General features: G+C 46.9%; 1 protein-coding gene across 1 annotated transcript; it reads left to right on the top strand.

Annotated features, from left to right (window-relative positions):
* Window positions 1-1,657: 1,657 nt before the first annotated feature.
* Window positions 1,658-16,912, top strand: LOC135828897 (uncharacterized). The gene is made up of 5 exons (XM_065341330.1): window positions 1,658-1,950; window positions 4,000-4,101; window positions 6,755-7,075; window positions 12,549-12,878; window positions 16,826-16,912. Exons 2-5 carry the CDS (start codon window positions 4,023-4,025, stop codon window positions 16,834-16,836), a joined length of 741 nt encoding a protein of 246 aa, XP_065197402.1. The 5' UTR covers window positions 1,658-1,950; window positions 4,000-4,022; the 3' UTR covers window positions 16,837-16,912.
* Window positions 16,913-17,566: the final 654 nt, after the last annotated feature.

The following is a 17,566-nucleotide window of genomic DNA, read 5'->3' as shown; positions in this document are numbered from 1 at the left end:
ACTTTTTCTCATTTTTGCCAACACGTAACCCACTTTCGGTCAGTTTTCTCACACGTGACACAAATTTTGGAGCAAAAAGGGAGCAAAATATCGAGTGGCCTGGCAAAATGAAAGCAAAATATCGACGATGAGCCAGCAAAATTTTGCGGCAAAATATCGAACCTTCCCTGGCAAAATCGGGCTTTGCCTAGTGCCACGACTTGGCGGCAACATGATCGTAGACATGAAGCGTATTTGTGTACAACCTGGCCTGAAGTATGTTCAATTTCTCAAATTCCGGTGTGTTGATTCATGAAAATCGGCGGTTGTCGATGTCACCTCGACATTTGCACATTTTAAAATTTTGTAGACGTGGTCCTGCACGCACGCACCGCCATATATGCATTCTTTGCCCTTTTTGGACGATGTCCATTTTGTTTTTGTTTTTGTTGCTTCGTTGTGATCGGGTCAGTGACCAATTTCTACAGTGTACTCGTTCAATACGATGGCAGCTGGGTCTGGCTTTTCGGTTTCGGAAATCATCTTTCTCTACTTTTCTGCGATGATGGAATGCCATACCTCAAGACATTTCAGTTACATATTACCGGAAAATACAGTTCTCATCTCGGCAACAGACGAAAGAAACCACTACCAGAATTTCCACTGCACTGGCACTTGCTCTGACCACGAGGTCAGGAAAGCGAAAGCGCTTGGATGTCAGCGGCAGTCCCTCAATTCAGATCAAGAGTCCAAACCTACATGATTGTATGAATTTCGTCGACTTCAAGAATACGAGCCAGGAGCCACGAGGCACTTCCTCCAACATGCAACATGCGAAAAATTACATCCAAAACGGGCCACAGCTTTATTAGGAAACGCACGAACTCTTTTGGATACGAACTGCAATTCGTAAAGTTTGTGTGACAACTTCACGTCCACGCGTGTACGAGGCCTAGTGTGAGCACGACTCCCACGTTTCTGCGTTTTGCTGACGCATGGACGCGTGCTCATGGTCGCAGTGTGAGCGCGCCCTAACAGGAAAGTCACCATGGAGATATTCCTGCGGGTGACCAAAATTTGCCCGCGGGAATCAAAAGTGTCCATGGCCTTTTTGCCCGCGGATGCACTCATCTGCGGGCACTTTTACAGTTATGAGGCTGTGAGGTCGTACTATGGTACGGTAGTCTTGAACCCTGGTTGTTTGGCCTTTGTTTTTGGGTACTCATTCCAAATCACCACAGTAACGCCGTATACTCACCGGATACTCGCGGGAGCTCTGGCCGCCACCCGCGGCCGTGTGAACTGCGGCCTCACGTTTCACTTCCTGCGGGCACTTGACAAACGTGGATTTGCCTGTCGTGTGAATCGCCTAGTTAGTTCATGAACCCAGTGACCTGGTGACCTGGTGATCTTGCCTCTTGCGCGCGCGGTTGCAAACACCCGCCGGCGCAATCCAAATATTTCCATCGTACAGTAGTAGTACACGTACACGTGCAAAGTTTTCTTGCAAGCCCAGCATCTAGCATACGCGCATGTTTTCTTTTTCTTTCAAATTTCGTTGTATCGAGAGCATAATAATTATGCGCATATATGCAAGCCCATCATGCACCACGCGTGCACGGATCAGGAAGTTGTAAAAAATACGTCGTCGTTGCACTTTCACACAGTTAGCGAGTGCACCTGCTGCAACTGTTGCATCTCCAACTTTGGCGCTTTCTCTTCTGCCTTGAAAAAGGACATCGCCGCACCCGGATCAGCAGTCACTTTTACAAACAAAAAGAGCAAGCAGTAGGCTTTAGTGCCTTAGTTGTGTTAGATCAAGAGTCTCCAAATTGTCAGAGAAAGCAAACGCTGCGAGAGTTACGGTTGTCTTTGGATTTCTCCTGCACTAGTGTTGTTTATCGGCTGGCACGCTGCCACAAAATACCAGTGGATTCGGCGATCAGACGCTCACAGCAACTCCTCTTTATTGTAAGTTGTGCATTCACTTCGTACTATTTGGTAGGCATTGTATAGTTTTAGGGTGACAGATGACACGAGCTGTGCTAACTAACAGTTACTTTTGTATTACGAGACAAGTTCGACGATTGGCTCGGAACTGTTTCTACCCGGCGGGTTATAGGCGATTCAGACTACGGCCAAAATCACGTGTACACTTGAATTTCCATGGTGATGCAGCCGTGAATCAAAATTTTATGCACACTCCCTGATCAAATCCATCTGAGTCGTAGAACCGTGGTCACAGTTGGCCGTAGTCTGAATCGTCCATTAGATTGGCATAAGAGGTGATCACCGTACATATGTATTGTATGTATGTATTGCTTTTATTTTACATCGCAAGTCAAACGGGCAATCATGCCCAATGTTATGATGACGATGGAAAAGGAGAAAAGATTAAGAACAAGATTAGTTATCCTGGATTATGGGGAGTGAAGAAAACGGTGAGTCTAGGAATCTCTCCTTAGATCATCAACATTGGTCATGAAAGTAGACTTTCAATGGACGTGAGAGTTGAGATGTGCTAGGTCAGGCCAACTAGAGGGGAATGCTAGGCTTTGAGATTTCGAAGTACATCTATTCTGTATTTGTTTTATGAATGCATTGCAAATCCAAGGAAAATCATCCCCAAACGGATAAAATCTAAGATAACCTGGATAGGTGGAGTAAAGAAAACAGTGAGTATGGAGAACTCTCGGGATAGGGAACATCCTAGCATTAGCCATGAAAGTAAACTTTCAATAAACGCTTGAATCGGCATGTGGTAGGGCATAACTTTATTAAGGACGAGGGCAAAAGATTCCACAACTTAGCAGCAGCAAAAACTGGTCTGTGAGATCCCGAAGTACTGCGGATGTTGGGAAGGGGCAGATTGCAGGCATCATGACCTCTGGTGGCACGGAGCAGTGAACTGTATTCCAGGCGTGATTTGACCAGCAAACTGACAGGATCATGATCCAACTGACTAACATTGCTTTTACACACCAGACAGTGCCAGAAATCACTATATGTACCATGACGTCTATAGACGTCATCCGCGCATGTGGGGCATTTTCAATGACGTCTATAGACGTCATCAGCGTTCAATGGTTTAAAGTCGCACAACAAACAGGCATATCTGCCTGCTTATATGAAGACGACTTCTGGCAGTAAAATATTTAAAAAAAAGAAAAACACGGTAATAAAAACCGGTCTGTGAGCGGTTCTGAAAGACCTTTATGGGGTATTCACACGACAGGCAAATCCTCGTGCACCAGAAAGTTGCTATGGTATTTTACCTGTGAACGAGAAAAGTGACTGAAAGTGGCTGAAAAATGCAAGCGAGCTAGCCGCCCACTTTCACGATAATCGTGGCGTGCACGAGTACATTTACACCAAAAAGCCCGAAGCAAGACTTGATTTACTAACGCGGCTCTTCAGAGCATGATAACTATTGTATGCGTGTTTTGACAATTGAAATACCCATGGCTACTGGTCGGTGAAGCATTTAAAAATGCAAACGTGCCTGTAGTCGAGTGCAGCTGCGTGAATCCACACAGTCACTTTTCTCGGATGTCACTCCCTGTAAAACGTGCAAGTGCCTGTCGTCTGGATACCCCATTACTGGTGCTGCACCTCATCGTAAAAGTAAGAAATCAGAACTGGCAAGTTGTCCCCAATACGTTGGTCTACTAATGAGGGTAGGCCCGTCTGCAGTCGTGCGCGGATCCATCCGCAGCAGAACACTCTTTTATCTTTGGAATTTGTTTAGCGTGTTTGCCATGTACGTGTACTTACGGCATGGTCGATTGGGCGAATCCCGAGCAAGTGCACTCCAAGATTCAGCCGGATCCGGCCAAACGATCATGCTCATTCAGAGCCCACCTGCTCGGGATTTGCCCAATCGATCGTGCCCCAGATTCGCCAATCGATGACACCCCAAATGTGCAGTTTTCTCACAAATCTAGCCACTCTAGGTGCCTTTTGGGATTTAAATTCATACCGAGTTTCTTTGCTCTTTTGTGAACTGTGGTCTGCATCTAGAAACCTTCTTCTAGAAATTCAGAATGGGGATGCCAACAGGATTGTTCGCACCAGTCCTTGCTGCACTGCTAGTGTTTGCCTCAGCTCCTGCCCATGGTGAAGGTACGTACGCATTGTAGTTTGATCGGTGTTTGGTGCACTTTCATGTTTCCGTACTGTTTGTCCGTTCGATACTCATATAACTCAGTATAACTACTGACACATCTCATCAGATTAGGAAACGACCCTCTGTAACCCAAAATGTTCTGTTCACCCAACCTGGTCATTTCCTCCCCCCCCCCCCCTCGCCTCCTCCTACTGTAAAAGCAGAATTTTTTGATGTTTCACTTTCGGTAACTTCGGTGCCGAACATTTGGGGTTGACATCGCCCTCATTGCACCTCGCCAAGTCTCTGACAGGTGCCGCTTGGCTTTCCCCACTCAGATATACATCCTCCACCGGCCATCCATTAGTTGAACCACGAGGCAATCATCTTGCACATCACCATAATCGTCGAGGTTCAAACCCTAGATCATGATTTTAGGAAGGTGTACCTCTCCATCCTCGCAGGCTAACTTCGACGCCCACATCCCAATTCATACATTCTGACACAGCAGGTAGAGTAGAAGCCATGATATTCTATAAGTGTGGACCGACGGGAAGAAAACAGGAGCAGTGATGAGGAAACAGAGGGCGATCTGGAAGCTATGATCACCCTCTTTTACCGTGTAGACAGCTCGTTGCACGCCACATGTATTTCAAAGCATAGAGTGCTGTGTAGTAGGAATCAATGACGGCATTATGGCTGCTAGCATACTTTGCTCCGGAATCTGCCCATGATATTGCTTTGTCTTGTTGATGTAGTGCTGGAGATGGTGTCTATCACCAAAGCCAAGAATTCCCCCGTGTGACTCTGGTTTTGTATGGAGAAGTTGGCTATCTGAGTTTCACACAGAGAAAGTCTCAACCTGAGTGAAGATATATTATAGAGAAAGTTATATAGAGAGTGAGCAGGAGTTCTATAGAGAAAGTCACAATGCAGCCATATAGGCACAAAGTAAACAGGTGGTGACATAACGAGGAGTGAACACATAATGGGCGCTTTCGATCACAGTCTACACAATTCTGGAACTGGCTGGGTTTTGTAATTCTCGAATGACCAAAATGTACGAATTCCGGCCATGTAAATGAACTACTGGAATTCACACCGCATTTTATTCATGGCATATCACAAACAAAATTGGTCGTAAAAAATATATCACGTACACCCTCGCACGCGCATGCGCGTCGACCCAGCTTCGTGTACCGGTCCATCCCGGCGAAGGCTCCATGTTGGCAGCACTATTGGGCTTCGATAAAGCTGAACGCGTGTGCGAAAGGAACACCCAAAATGATCTGGTCTAATAATCAGCTCCCAGCGTAAACTCAACAGCGGCAATTAGCTTTTCAGGAAGACAAAAGTAGCAACTACATGGAGTTGTAGCCCTGCTTTTGCGTCACACCGACCAGGGAGGCTCTTCCTTGACTTGAATCATGCAAGACCAGACCGGTAACTGTGCCATTCTGGTTCTATAGAGAAAGTCGCAATGCGGCCATATAGGCACGAAGTAAACAGGTGGTGACATATGGAGGAGTGAACACATAATGGGCGCTTTCGATCACAGTCTACACAATTCTGGAACTGGGTTTTGTAATTCTCGACTGACCAAAATGTACGAATTCCGGCCATGTAAATGAACTACTGGAATTCACAACGCATTTTATTCATGGCATATCACAAACAAAATTGGTCGTAAAAATATATCACGTACACCTTCGCGCGCGCACGCGTCGACCCAGCTTCGTGTACCGGTCTATCCCGGCGAAAGCTCGATATCGGCAGCACTATTGGGCTTCGATAAAGCTGAACTCGTGGGCGAAAGGACCACCCAAAATGATTTGGTCTAATAATCAGCTCCCAGCGTAAACTCAACAGCGGCAATTAGCTTTTCGGGAAGACAAAAGTAGCAACTACATGGAGTTGTAGCCCTGCTTTCGCGTCACACCGGCCAGGGAGGCTTTTCCTTGACTTGAATCATGCAAGACCAGACCGGCAACTGTGCAATTCTGGCGCCAGACTTAGAGAAATTCCGCCCTCTCTTCAGAATTGACGGAATTGGATAAAATCAATTCTAATGACGGAATTTGTAACTTTTCGTGTAATCGAACTGTGCATCAACAATAAAAAACTAATTCTAGAATTGACTGTAATGCGTGGAATCGAAAGCGCCCAATTATAGAGAGCTGGTGGACTACTCAGTGCTACACATAAGTTCTAATTCTAACGAGTTATTGAGGAGAAATCGTTTTACAGAAATCGATACATATACTGTCCTATTTAGTAAGAATCGTTACATTTGATGCACGTAAACCAGTCAGTTTTAGGAAATGGTTATACTGTATAGGCAGGAAATTTCGTCGGTCAATAATTTCGGCCAACTACAAAGAAAGGGAGTTCGTCCAGTTGTAAATTTCGTCCATGGATCATAAGAGTGTATTGGAAAGCTGGACAAATTGACATTCGTCCGGCATTTAATTTAGTCCAAAAGCTCTATGGACGAAAAAGACGAAATTAAATTCCAGACAAATATTTCTGCTTGTACATTAATGCGCCTCGTTAGAATAATGGCTGCACAGTGGTATGTGCACTAATTCACATTGGTTTGCAAGATTATCCAATGTGTACTTGTTGCCCCGTGTTGACCTGCGTCCCTGCTTTTCATCTGCTCCGGTTTAGGTATCCCTTGGCCAAAGGTGCACATCTCTAGAGGCGGCGTCCGCCTCACATTTGTGGCCGGTATCCCTCTGGCCTCGATCCATTTCAACAAGACGTGCGTTCTCACAGAAAGCCATGCCGAATCTCTGGAGTGGTACAAAGATAGCAAGGTCATCAAAACAGCCCAAGGTCATTATGTTACCTCGCTGCCGTTTGGATTAAGCTCCGCCGGTCTTCTAGCCCACAGTGACGCGGGCAACTATCGCTGTCGCGCCAATTACTACCGGGGCCCGTATTTGGACCAGGCATTCACCCACCAGTACATTAACATCTCTGTCGTAGGTATGTAAAGCGAGTTGGACTGTGTGAACACTTATAGTGTCTGGTTTCCTCATGTAGTTCTCAACTGTATGGGCTCGTACATTGCTTTATAACGAGAGTAAACGAAAGACAATTGTGGTAGTTGGGGACACTTTTCCTCCATGATCCTTCTCTGTCAGATGTTGACCAGAATCTGGCCATAGGCACACTGTACGCTGTTGGCTAGACAGTGTGTACGTGCATCTCGCAGTGCTTCTCTATGCAGTAAACAAAATAGATGATATGCCAAATAACGTGCAACTAGACTTGAGATGGCATTGCAGAGTAGTTGCATACAAAGTTCAAAGTTGTACGGTTAGGCGAGACCAAAAAAAATAGAGATTCCCGGGCCCTCCCGCACCAAAATCGAGCCAAGTCCAATTTTTTATTTATTTTTGAACAGTTCATGCATGTACAGTAGGGCTTGGCGGATAATGCCGGCAGAAAAATTGGCAGAATTCGGTACTTTTTCTGGTAAGTTTCATGCATGTTTGGTATGTGGATAAAGAAATGGAGCAGAATTCGAGGAATTGCCCGCCATAAGGTTTGTATGGTTCTGCCAATTTGGGTGCAAAAAAGCAGAATCTGCCACCTTTTCGAGCATTATCCGCCAAGGCCTAATGTACAGTACTGATCGTGTGAGTAGATCTGTGCCGTGAAGTCACACACACCCGAGCTTGTACGACTCCCTGATGTACAGATCAGGGCCATCGTTGGCCGAAATATAGAAAAATTGAACGGGTTAACCGCGTACCTACCTGTTGTCTGCAAAAAATTGAATAAACATTACCGGAAAATGCTGGAAAAAAAGTTCAACATGGTGTGCACACATATAGTCATGTACATACATGGGAAAAAATAAAAAATAAAATTCGCCCGCCCGCACCAATTTCACATGGGTCCTGCCCGGGAATCTCGGTTTTATTTTGGTCTCGCCTTACCTGTGACTTGCATTCCTGCAGAGCTCAGGGCCTGCCATGTACACATTGTAGTATAATTTGTATGGAACTTGTGTGCGATGCCCTCTCAAGTCTAGTTGCACGTTATTTGGCATATCATCTATTGACGTTTTGAATAGAGTGAAACAGCTGTCCAAGACGACCACTGAAGGGACATTCAAAACGTGATCTCCATTGCCAGGTGGTCTCCTTATCCAGGGTCATTTGACTGGTAATATCATCCCGTGGTCCTGGTTGCAATGGTCTTCTGGGACAGGTGGTCGCCTTGACAGGTTTTACCAAGAGTACATACCCCCCCCCCCCAAGAATGTGTTCTGGATCAGACGTTGCATACCCTGGGGGGGGGGGGGGGGGGGTTATGTTCTCTTGGTTTTACTATACTGGGTATTACTAGAGATTAAAAAGGATTACTTCCTCCGCGTCATCGAAATTGTCGCAGTTTGGCTAGCGAATTGAAACTTGATATTACTCACGACAGAAGCTACAGAATCAGTAATTTATTACACAGGGTGATAGTCTGAAGTCTACAGTTACGTTCTAAGACAATGTTCCGTCGGATGGTGCGCATCACGCCGAGCTGGAGGCGTCGTCCTCGCTGATATCAGTCGACGAAACAATTTCGTTCTGTACAGAGTCCAAGGTGGCTGCAAGTTGGTCGCGCGTGGTCTCGCATGCTTTGAATTTCTCCAAAGGAAAGGACCTGTCATGCTTGTCACCTGCTCTGGATGACTTAGCATGAGCAGTACGGCTGCCTGTGTGATGGGAATAATTATTCCCACCATCGTCAGAAAGGATACCCTTGAAGGAAGCCCACAAAAGACGCCAAACTGAATCCATGCGCTCCGCTGGATACTCTTCCCATGCGCTCTTCACAGCTTCGACGAGGTCCTTCACGTTCTTCTTCACCACCAACTCGGTGTCCGTCTGGAGGCTGGCGAAGAAGGCGAGATCGTTACAATTGAGGTCGGGTGATTGCGCAGGCTGCGTAACAACTTCGATTTTGAATCCGCCTTTCTTCCCGTGATGAGCCCAATGACCTTCGTTGACTTTCGCCGTGTGCGGGCGCGCTCCATCATGCTGGTAGTACAGTGTATCACCAGCCTCAGGCTTGCCCGATCCGCGCTTGTACCACCACATCTTACTTCGCATCGCGTCCAGCACGCCGTCTTTTTTTAGCATCACTTTGCGATACTCCTCCGCATTCACGGTGACACTCTCTCAGTTTCACCAGCCACTGTGCCTGTACGTGCATCGCTGCGCTTCGCCTTGCGCTCCAGGGTGAAGGGCCAGATCCCGATCTTGCCATCGAATCCATACTCTGGTCGCGGGCGAGCTGTCGCAGCTAGAAACATGACTTTAGGCATACGTGATTTATGGTACACAGAGCCGTCTGCGGGCATTTGTACGGTACGCTCCACTTCGCCAGTCGATTCGTTCACAGTGAACTGAGGAAATACTCTGCACACAGCTCCGTCCTTCATTAGATAAAACCATTTTTCGTCCCCATGGACGATGTCTAAACAGTCCACGAATTTCCTCGACCGCTTGGTATACCTGTCCAGAACCCACGAGAGACGATTCAGACGATGGCGAGTGGAGAGCTTCGGTTTGATGTACCGCCTGCGTCGAACTGCACCAAGAACTTTACACCATCGTCTCACAGATGCAGGTGAACATGGATATCCCGCGGAGGCAAGCTCTCCTGCGAGCTTCTTGCAGGAATACTTTCCCCAGTTGGAGTCATTGATAGCAACGAGCTTTGCTGCCAGCTCAACAGTCAACTTCATATTTTGCCCACCGCAAAGACTGGCTCTGCGTCGTGTCATCCTCACGTTCCCTGCCAGTGATTCGTCAGCGACTTGGTCTTTGTACTTTTGGACTATCCGTAGGACCGTTCGGCTGGTAAGTTGAAGGTGAGGGAACCGCTTCTTCAACTTCCCCATCCCTCCATATGGCAGTTTATCAGCGCCCTTCGAAATCTCCAGATAAGTCGAAATGATTCGCCAGCGATCTGGCGTTTTCACATCTGCGCCTTTCAAGCGAGGCGTTTTCGGTTTGTCGCTCTTGGATGGAGTTCGTTCACCTCTCAAATTTCTTGCAACGCGCTCCAAGCGCTTAGGCTTCTTTGGCGAACTCATTCTCACTCCTGATCCAGCAAAAACAAAGATGAAGACGATTGAGCAAACGACTATTTATACGATAGCTGTGTTCAGGCGGTTCCACTCGACTTGTCACACCTCGCCCGCCTACAATTTCAGGTATGTCAGGGAGGACACGGCCTCTAGCTCCAAGCGATCACCTCCGATCGACAAAAAATAAAATTGACCCGTCACTCTAGACATGAGACTATCATCCTGTCTCATTCCTTACCTGTAGCACCGCTTCTGTTGAGACAATGCCCCATTTTTATATCACTGGTCAAACTGCGACAATTTCGATGACGCGGAGGAAGTACTTTTAATTTCCTCGCCTACCGTACAGGTTTCAAATAGCTCATTTGAAATGTACAGTGCCATTGGCGAGGGGTGGTCCACCCAAGTTCCTCAGAGAGAGAGAATTGCTTTAGGGGGCGTCCGGGGTTATCGATTGTTGTTACAAAACGAAAGTTTTAGTATTTTTCAGCCCCCACCCACCCATCTTTTCTGCAGGTAAAACGAATTCCTATAAAATATTGATGTCAATTTTCGACACCCAGAAGTAACTGGACATTCTCCATCTACATTCAATTATTATTTTCAAAACGAACTCCATCAAACCCACCCACCCCCAAACGAAAACATTTCGTTTTGAAAATATTATTGGTAACCTTGGACGGCCCCTTACGTCTATAATGCGTTCTCGGTACAATTTCAGGAAGTTATAAAACCTGGAATCAATTGTATTGCCGTAAAGTTCGGTGCAAACGCCCACCCCAGCGGGTTCATACTACTTTTGTCTTTTCATGGTCAATATGGTTGTAGAAAACTGGCATGAAAGTCGAATGCATACGAGAACGACTAAAATGCCTACAAACTGCCTATGTCTTAAGCGGGATTCACAGAAGCTTTTTTGCGATGCGACACGCGATGCGACAGACGCGAAACCCCAAATCGCAGCCATGTCGCACCCCACACAACTGGGCCATCGCAGAAGTTGAGCTTGGCTCAACTTTTGCGATGCGATGCGACAAGCGATTTGGCGTACGATTTTGACCTTTTCTACTGCAAAGTTGTACAAAGGTTCAAGAGTTGCCTATAAATTTGTAAAGTTGTATCAAACCGCGCGAATATCATGGTGACGTACCCAAATCAGCAAGACTTTGTCGCAAAGCTGACTTCTTCTGTGAATGGTATTTCGTGAGTTCGCATCGCACGCATCCATCGCAGATCACGTGTCGCATTGCAAAAAAAGCTTCTGTGAATCCCGCTTTACCAAGAGGCTCTTCACAAGTGATTGTCATTATCTTGTTGCAAAGAAAGAAAAAACTTTGTTCGAGATTTCCTTTCATACGATGAATGAGCCGTCTTTGTTGTTAGTTCATTCTCCATTAAGTAATACCGTAGAATCCATCTGGTTTCCAAATCATGAAATTTCTGCAGTGCCACGATGTCGCGCTTTCAGAATGGAATGGTGATTGTTCTGACGAAGCGTCATTCAGCGTCGCAGTATTGCAGTTGCAAGTCGAACAGGGGGGGATGTCACAGAAGCTACACCTACAAAGTCGCTGCTATTTTGTTGAGAACTCTGAAGTGGCAGAAAAAACCTTGCCTTTGCGCGTTGCGTGATTGGGAAATGATGGCTTGAAACACCGTCAGAAGTGGTTCCTGCAGTAGCCTGTTCTTCGCTACCTTGTTATTCCAAAGTAAATGCCGTTTGGATTTGCGAAATAAAACAACCAACATCATAACATCACTAGGAGCTAGCTTGTAACTGGTGCCCAAAAACATTTTGAAACCCGGAAAATGGACATAGTTTACCGTAGCAAACCACTCCTCGCGCTACGGTGTGAGATGCACTTTCGTACAGCAGGGGTGAAAGTGCATGGGGTCCGTGCACATAGGCCAGCAGATCTTGCAAACATGCGGTGGGCGTTAGCAGTTGACTTTAAGGCACATGTAGCTGAATTCTTATCGCGCTGCTTTTTTTCACACCCAACTCTTACTGACAGGGAAGTTGGCCTTTATCAATGCTGGTTTGAGAGCTTGCACATCATTACGAACCCGATAACGGCAATTTGCCGAAACGTTGTAATATTGTGAAATGAGTTGAATTATTGGCGGTATTAGTCATGAAGTTGGTTGTTCCAACGAGGACCACGCGATTCTTGCCGAACTTCACACATGACTGACTCATGACTGCCATCCGGAGCACACGACGTTGCAACAACCAACTTCATGGTTATTGGAAGACCTGTTATAATTTAGCATCATGAATTTCCATAAGGTTGAGGCAGTTATAAAAGCGGGGGAAGCTTTTCCTGCATTGTTTTGTTGTGATTTCTGTTCTCTTGCGGTCAGATCTGCCAACGGTTCACGTATCCGCCAACCAGACTGTGACTGCAGGCGGTTCTGTGTTCCTGTCGTGCCACGTCGAGGACACGCCCAGTCACAAGAATAACGTCAGCCTGTCTTGGACTGGACCCGGCGGCCGGCTGATTGGCGATCAGAATGTAGTGGTGGGCAACACGTTCACTAACATCCACCTCCAGCACGTGACGGCAGCCGATTCGGGGGCGTACACGTGTTCCGTAGGGACCACTCAGCGGTGCAACTCGCCAGCCGACATCTACCAGGTCGTTGATTGCTATCGCAGCGCACAGCAGACCGTTCACGTCAAGGTCACCCGCGGTAGGTACTAGTACCGGTGTGTACCGATGTGTTTTCTCCCATCCTCTTTCCTGCAGGGGTTGTGGGCACTGAAAGTCAACAGGGACTAGCACTGGTGACTAGGTCTGTGCTCGCATACATGTACACGTACATGCTGTGCTCGCATACACTTTGTATTAACTTGACCTGGTGACTAATGTTATAGTCTGAGCTCAGGTCCGGAAAGGCGGGTGCAGGGTTTTTCATTTTTCTACCGCCGCAAATGCAAATCCCATGCACAGGCCAATAGACTGGAGTGTGTGTGTGTGGCGGGGGGGGGGGGGGGGGGGGGTATGCCTTACCTGGCATCATTAATCCAGGCAGTAGCTGGGTGGGGCTTCAGCCTCCTGTTTAGTAGAAAAACCTGACATTTTCAGTTTGAGCTATTTTCTGTGAATACCAGACCTGGGATTTGGGGTAGCGTTTTATTGTCAGTGGCAATTAATGGGCTCTCCTATACACACAGTAAAGTACGGCAAGAGCGCCCCACCATCTCGTCCTTTCGTGGTTGCATTGCGGAGGTGGTGTCTTCTAGGTAGATCATACGACACAAACCTTGTACGCACATTTCACGTTATGCAGTCTATCCTTGATGTACTCTTGCTGGCGATAAAATCAAGGCTCTCGTGGGACTTTATGACACTATTGCAGATTTGCTTTTCTGGGAGTGTGATCTGGTCGGGTTCTCATTTTGGTCCAAATTACTACTCCAGGCGTTACCGAACATTTACTTCCTCCGCATCATCGAAATTGTCGCAGTTTGACTTTTGATATAAACGGGGTATTTACTCACCAGCACTCGTACCAGAGGCAAGGAATCGGACATAGGCGATAGCAAGAGTACATAAACCAGAGTGTGGAGCTGTGCATATCAGATCTGAAACAGCGCAGTTCGTGCACTACGTCACCCTGATGGGGTCAGCCAAGCCGCGACTTGCGTACAGCTCAAATTTTCGTGGTTCTTAGGCCCGGAAATCAGCCAAGTTTGCTTGATTTCAGACGTCCTGTTTCAGGATTTCGGTGTGTTTGTGTGACTGTGTACAACCACTGGCAAGTAAATTCACCAGGCTATCTGTATCAAAAAACCGAAATCGGAACGAACTCAGTGACCTGCACCACCATGACTGGTTACGCAACTTTTCATCAAACCTGTGGCCGTCAGAAATGACGTACTGCACGAATTACGCTCCCACAGGAACCATCCCGAGTTGCACACTCTGGTTTATGTACTCTTGGCGATAGTCATCAGTATAGGGTGACGGCAAAGTTCTACTTTCTGTTATTGGAAGCTGAATTTTTTCAACTACAGTCCATTTCAAAACTAAAGATGCGCAGGGGTTTTGAAATATTTGAAATTTGGCTGGAACTTTTTGAGAATAGTTTTCGGAATATTGCTCAGGTCCGCTCCACGATTACTCTCATATAGTTTCTAAACGATTGGATAACAGAGGCCCAATTTGGAAAATTGTATGCACAAAGTGATCACAGATTTTATGTGGTATAGATGCTGGCATAACGGATTTAGCCTAGGTACGCGTCTTTAGTTTTGAAATGGACTGTAGACACAATTTCTTCGCTGATGTTGCTGCGATGGCAATTTCGCCTCGCTGAGATCAGTCAGGCGTTGCAGCCTGCACATTTCTTGTGCTTATGGCCATTCACTCAAAGCCTTTTCACTGTTTTACCTTAGCTGGGGTGAGAAGGACTCCGTGGAACAAGTGGCAGCGCTTGGAGAAATATCGAGGGGTATTATTATTATTATACGCATTCCCGCGGCAGCGTCAACCAAGCAGTTATGCTTGATCCACACGTTCGCTTATGCTGGACATTGAAACAAAGCAGATGTAGACAGCTCCTAGAGAATGGGGCTCTACAAAACCAATGATCGAAGTTAGTCCTTCAGTAACATGGAGCGTCATAAAATTGGTCTCATTGGAAAAATGTCATCAATATTGTCTCCTCATGTAGCATCATGGTCAATGGGTGGCCAGATAATTATACGTATGAGGTTGAGTTGCCAGATAATTATTAAAAGATTCAAATAGTAATATTATTATAGAATGGTTGTTATGAGTTTATAAGGGTGCCATGGCTGTTTCTACTTGTGACGAGGGTGTGCACAAACACTCTTCACCAGCGCGTTCCATGCTGGACGGTCCACAGCAATCCGCTCCAGACGGCGCAAGTCCTCAACACTCCGCAGGTGCCCATTGTTCGACTGGGACAGATCGGTGTGGAGCTTTATTGGTAGTGTCACCCTCGGCCTCCCACGGTACCTCCCCTCGGGTGCCTGAAAGTATTGCTCCATGCTCAATCGTGCTGGCGTGTCCTTACCCAGGCGAAGCACATGTCCGAATAAACTCCAGCGTGAATTTCGGATCAAGTCCGACACCGGCTCCACTCCACATCGGGCATACAACGCCAAATTACTAATCTTTTGTGGCCATGTGATGCCGAGAAGTGACCTGAGTTGCCTTCTATGGAAAGCGTCCAGGGAGCGTTCGCTAGCAACCGTCAGGCCCCAGGTGCCTGAATTATAGAGAAGTATCGGCATGATAAAGGCGCAGTACAACCTCATACGCAGAGGCTCTCGGATCAGTCCTCGGCGCTTCCAAAGAGACCACATGGATCGGAAGGCAGCCTCGGCCAATTGCCTGCGACGTGTCACATCCTCAATGTCGCCCAGGAGTGAGCCCAGCTTTCGGGATGTCCTCCAGCGCTCGTCAATTCTGTCTACAGATCGACCCAGCTCTGTCCACTCAGTTTTGGTGTTGTTGACTCTCAGGGCCCACTGCCCGAGAGTGTGGTCTATGACCGGTTCGAGCTCTGTGAGCCATTGACGACTAAGGCTTATGAAATCAGTGTCATCTGCGTAGACAAGCTCAAATGGAATGTTGATGCTTTGATCCATTGGCGGTCTGTTTCGTGCCACCTGGGTGCTCCTCAGATCTCTCAGTGCTGCCTCTAAGTATATAACAAACAACACCGGGGAGAGAGAATCACCCTGCGGGGTGCCAATTGTAGTTTCAAGGGACTCTGATACTGCCCTGCCGATGCGTACCTGCAGAGTTGTGTTGGTCAACAGCACTCTAACCAAGACTCGAGGGGTCAGCAAACTAAATGCATGCAACAGCGATACAATTTGTCGCTCTGGCTGAGACACTCAGTACATGATTGTACCTGCAAGAGCCGTGTCGACTCTACACGTAGCGCTAGTGATGCACGCGCAGATGCCGTACCAGTTATGCTGAAAAAGAGGGCGCACTGGACGTGATAGCACACTTACCTGCATGAGCTGTGACCACACAGCTAAAATAAATGGGCATGCCACGGCTAAAAAAAGTTCATTTCAAGATCGAGGTGATTCCGCCGACGGTAATCAACCGACCTCGCAACGATCGTGTATTCTTACTTCGTTGGTGGTGAAGTAGAAATCATCCAGAGCTAGCAGAAGCATAGCAGCTCTTGTCCTGTGGAGAAACTCAAAGCGTTTGAGATGAGGCGCGACCAACTTACACCCTTCCTTGAAATATTTCGGAACGATATTGTTGCGTCCATTGACATCAGCAACGACGAGGCCTTCATCTCTGCGTGAAAACTCTCCGTCCAACTGTCCTAGAGCGTTACTCTAGCCTTCAGACTATCATACTGTGTAATAGGTTTTGCATGGTTTAGCTTATGGAGTTGTCAGTGACAAGTCACTAGTCAAACTGCGACAATTTCGATGACGCGGAGGAAGTAGGACATTTGCATGCCCACAACTAAACATTCTCCACACTCTCTGTGTGCGTGTGTTCGCTTGTGCGCGTGTATCCGCTCGTGTGTGTGTATGTGTGTCTACTCGTGTGTGTGTCTGCTCGTGTGTGTTTCTGCTCGTGTGTGTGTCCGCTCGTGTGTGTGTGTCTTTGTGTGTTTATCTATCCTTGCAGGCACCAAGTAGTTTTCAATGCTAACTTCATGGATACTATCTGCCCCACCATTTCTTTTTTCTTGTCAAACGCCTACACTGTTATCCCGTGCTTGAAGCAGTCTTTGACTGTCTTTAATGTGCATCTGCCCATTTTCTTTCAAAAATCCTTGAATACACAAGATAACCCGTACTGTATAACACGTCTATTTTGGTGCTCGCGTGCGCTTCATGCTCATGAGCTCGGTGCAATGGGGGTTCTATAAGGAGAATTGCCGGCATACTGTACGAGCTCGTAGAGGCAGAAAATTTCGTCGGTCAATAATTTCGTCCAACTCCTAAAGGCCTGGTCAGACTGCGGCAAATTTTGGTTGCCTGACGAAAAAAGAACAGCGTCCAGAATTTGAATCGCGATCACACTACACATGTGGGGAGAGTGAAAATTCAAACTTCATTTCGAGCGTCAAGTGGTAATCTCCACGAACGACGTCAAATTCCTTCACCTTGGGGATCGCTAACACCTTCAGTGCAATCCTTGCAACCATCCTTATGAGTTTTGTTGTTGTCCGTGGCCAATTAGCTCCTCGATATCGAGATGAAAAAATCAGTGATTATCAGCGTCAATGGCCTATCAGCGTCAAATCCTGTTTGGAGCGGAAAAGCGTGGTCCGTTTTTGCTTTTTTTTAGCGTCAACTCTCGCTTTTGCCGCTCTGGCGGCAAGTTACTATGGAGATTCGGATTATAATGCTAGGATTATTTCGA

The sequence above is a fragment of the Sycon ciliatum genome, chromosome 12 (genome assembly GCF_964019385.1).
Source record: "Sycon ciliatum chromosome 12, ocSycCili1.1, whole genome shotgun sequence".
Lineage (NCBI taxonomy): Eukaryota > Metazoa > Porifera > Calcarea > Leucosolenida > Sycettidae > Sycon > Sycon ciliatum.
The sequence above is the reverse complement of the archived record's forward strand: the minus strand, read 5'-3'. Positions and strand labels throughout refer to the sequence as shown.

Bases quoted from the DNA above. Each gene is read 5' to 3' on its own strand.
- LOC135828897 (XM_065341330.1), top strand. From the start codon at position 4,023: ATGGGGATGCCAACAGGATTGTTCGCACCAGTCCTTGCTGCACTGCTA. The intron at 4,102-6,754 runs GTACGTACGCAT...GCTCCGGTTTAG, and splicing joins AGCTCCTGCCCATGGTGAAG to GTATCCCTTGGCCAAAGGTG. The intron at 7,076-12,548 runs GTATGTAAAGCG...TCTTGCGGTCAG, and splicing joins CATTAACATCTCTGTCGTAG to ATCTGCCAACGGTTCACGTA.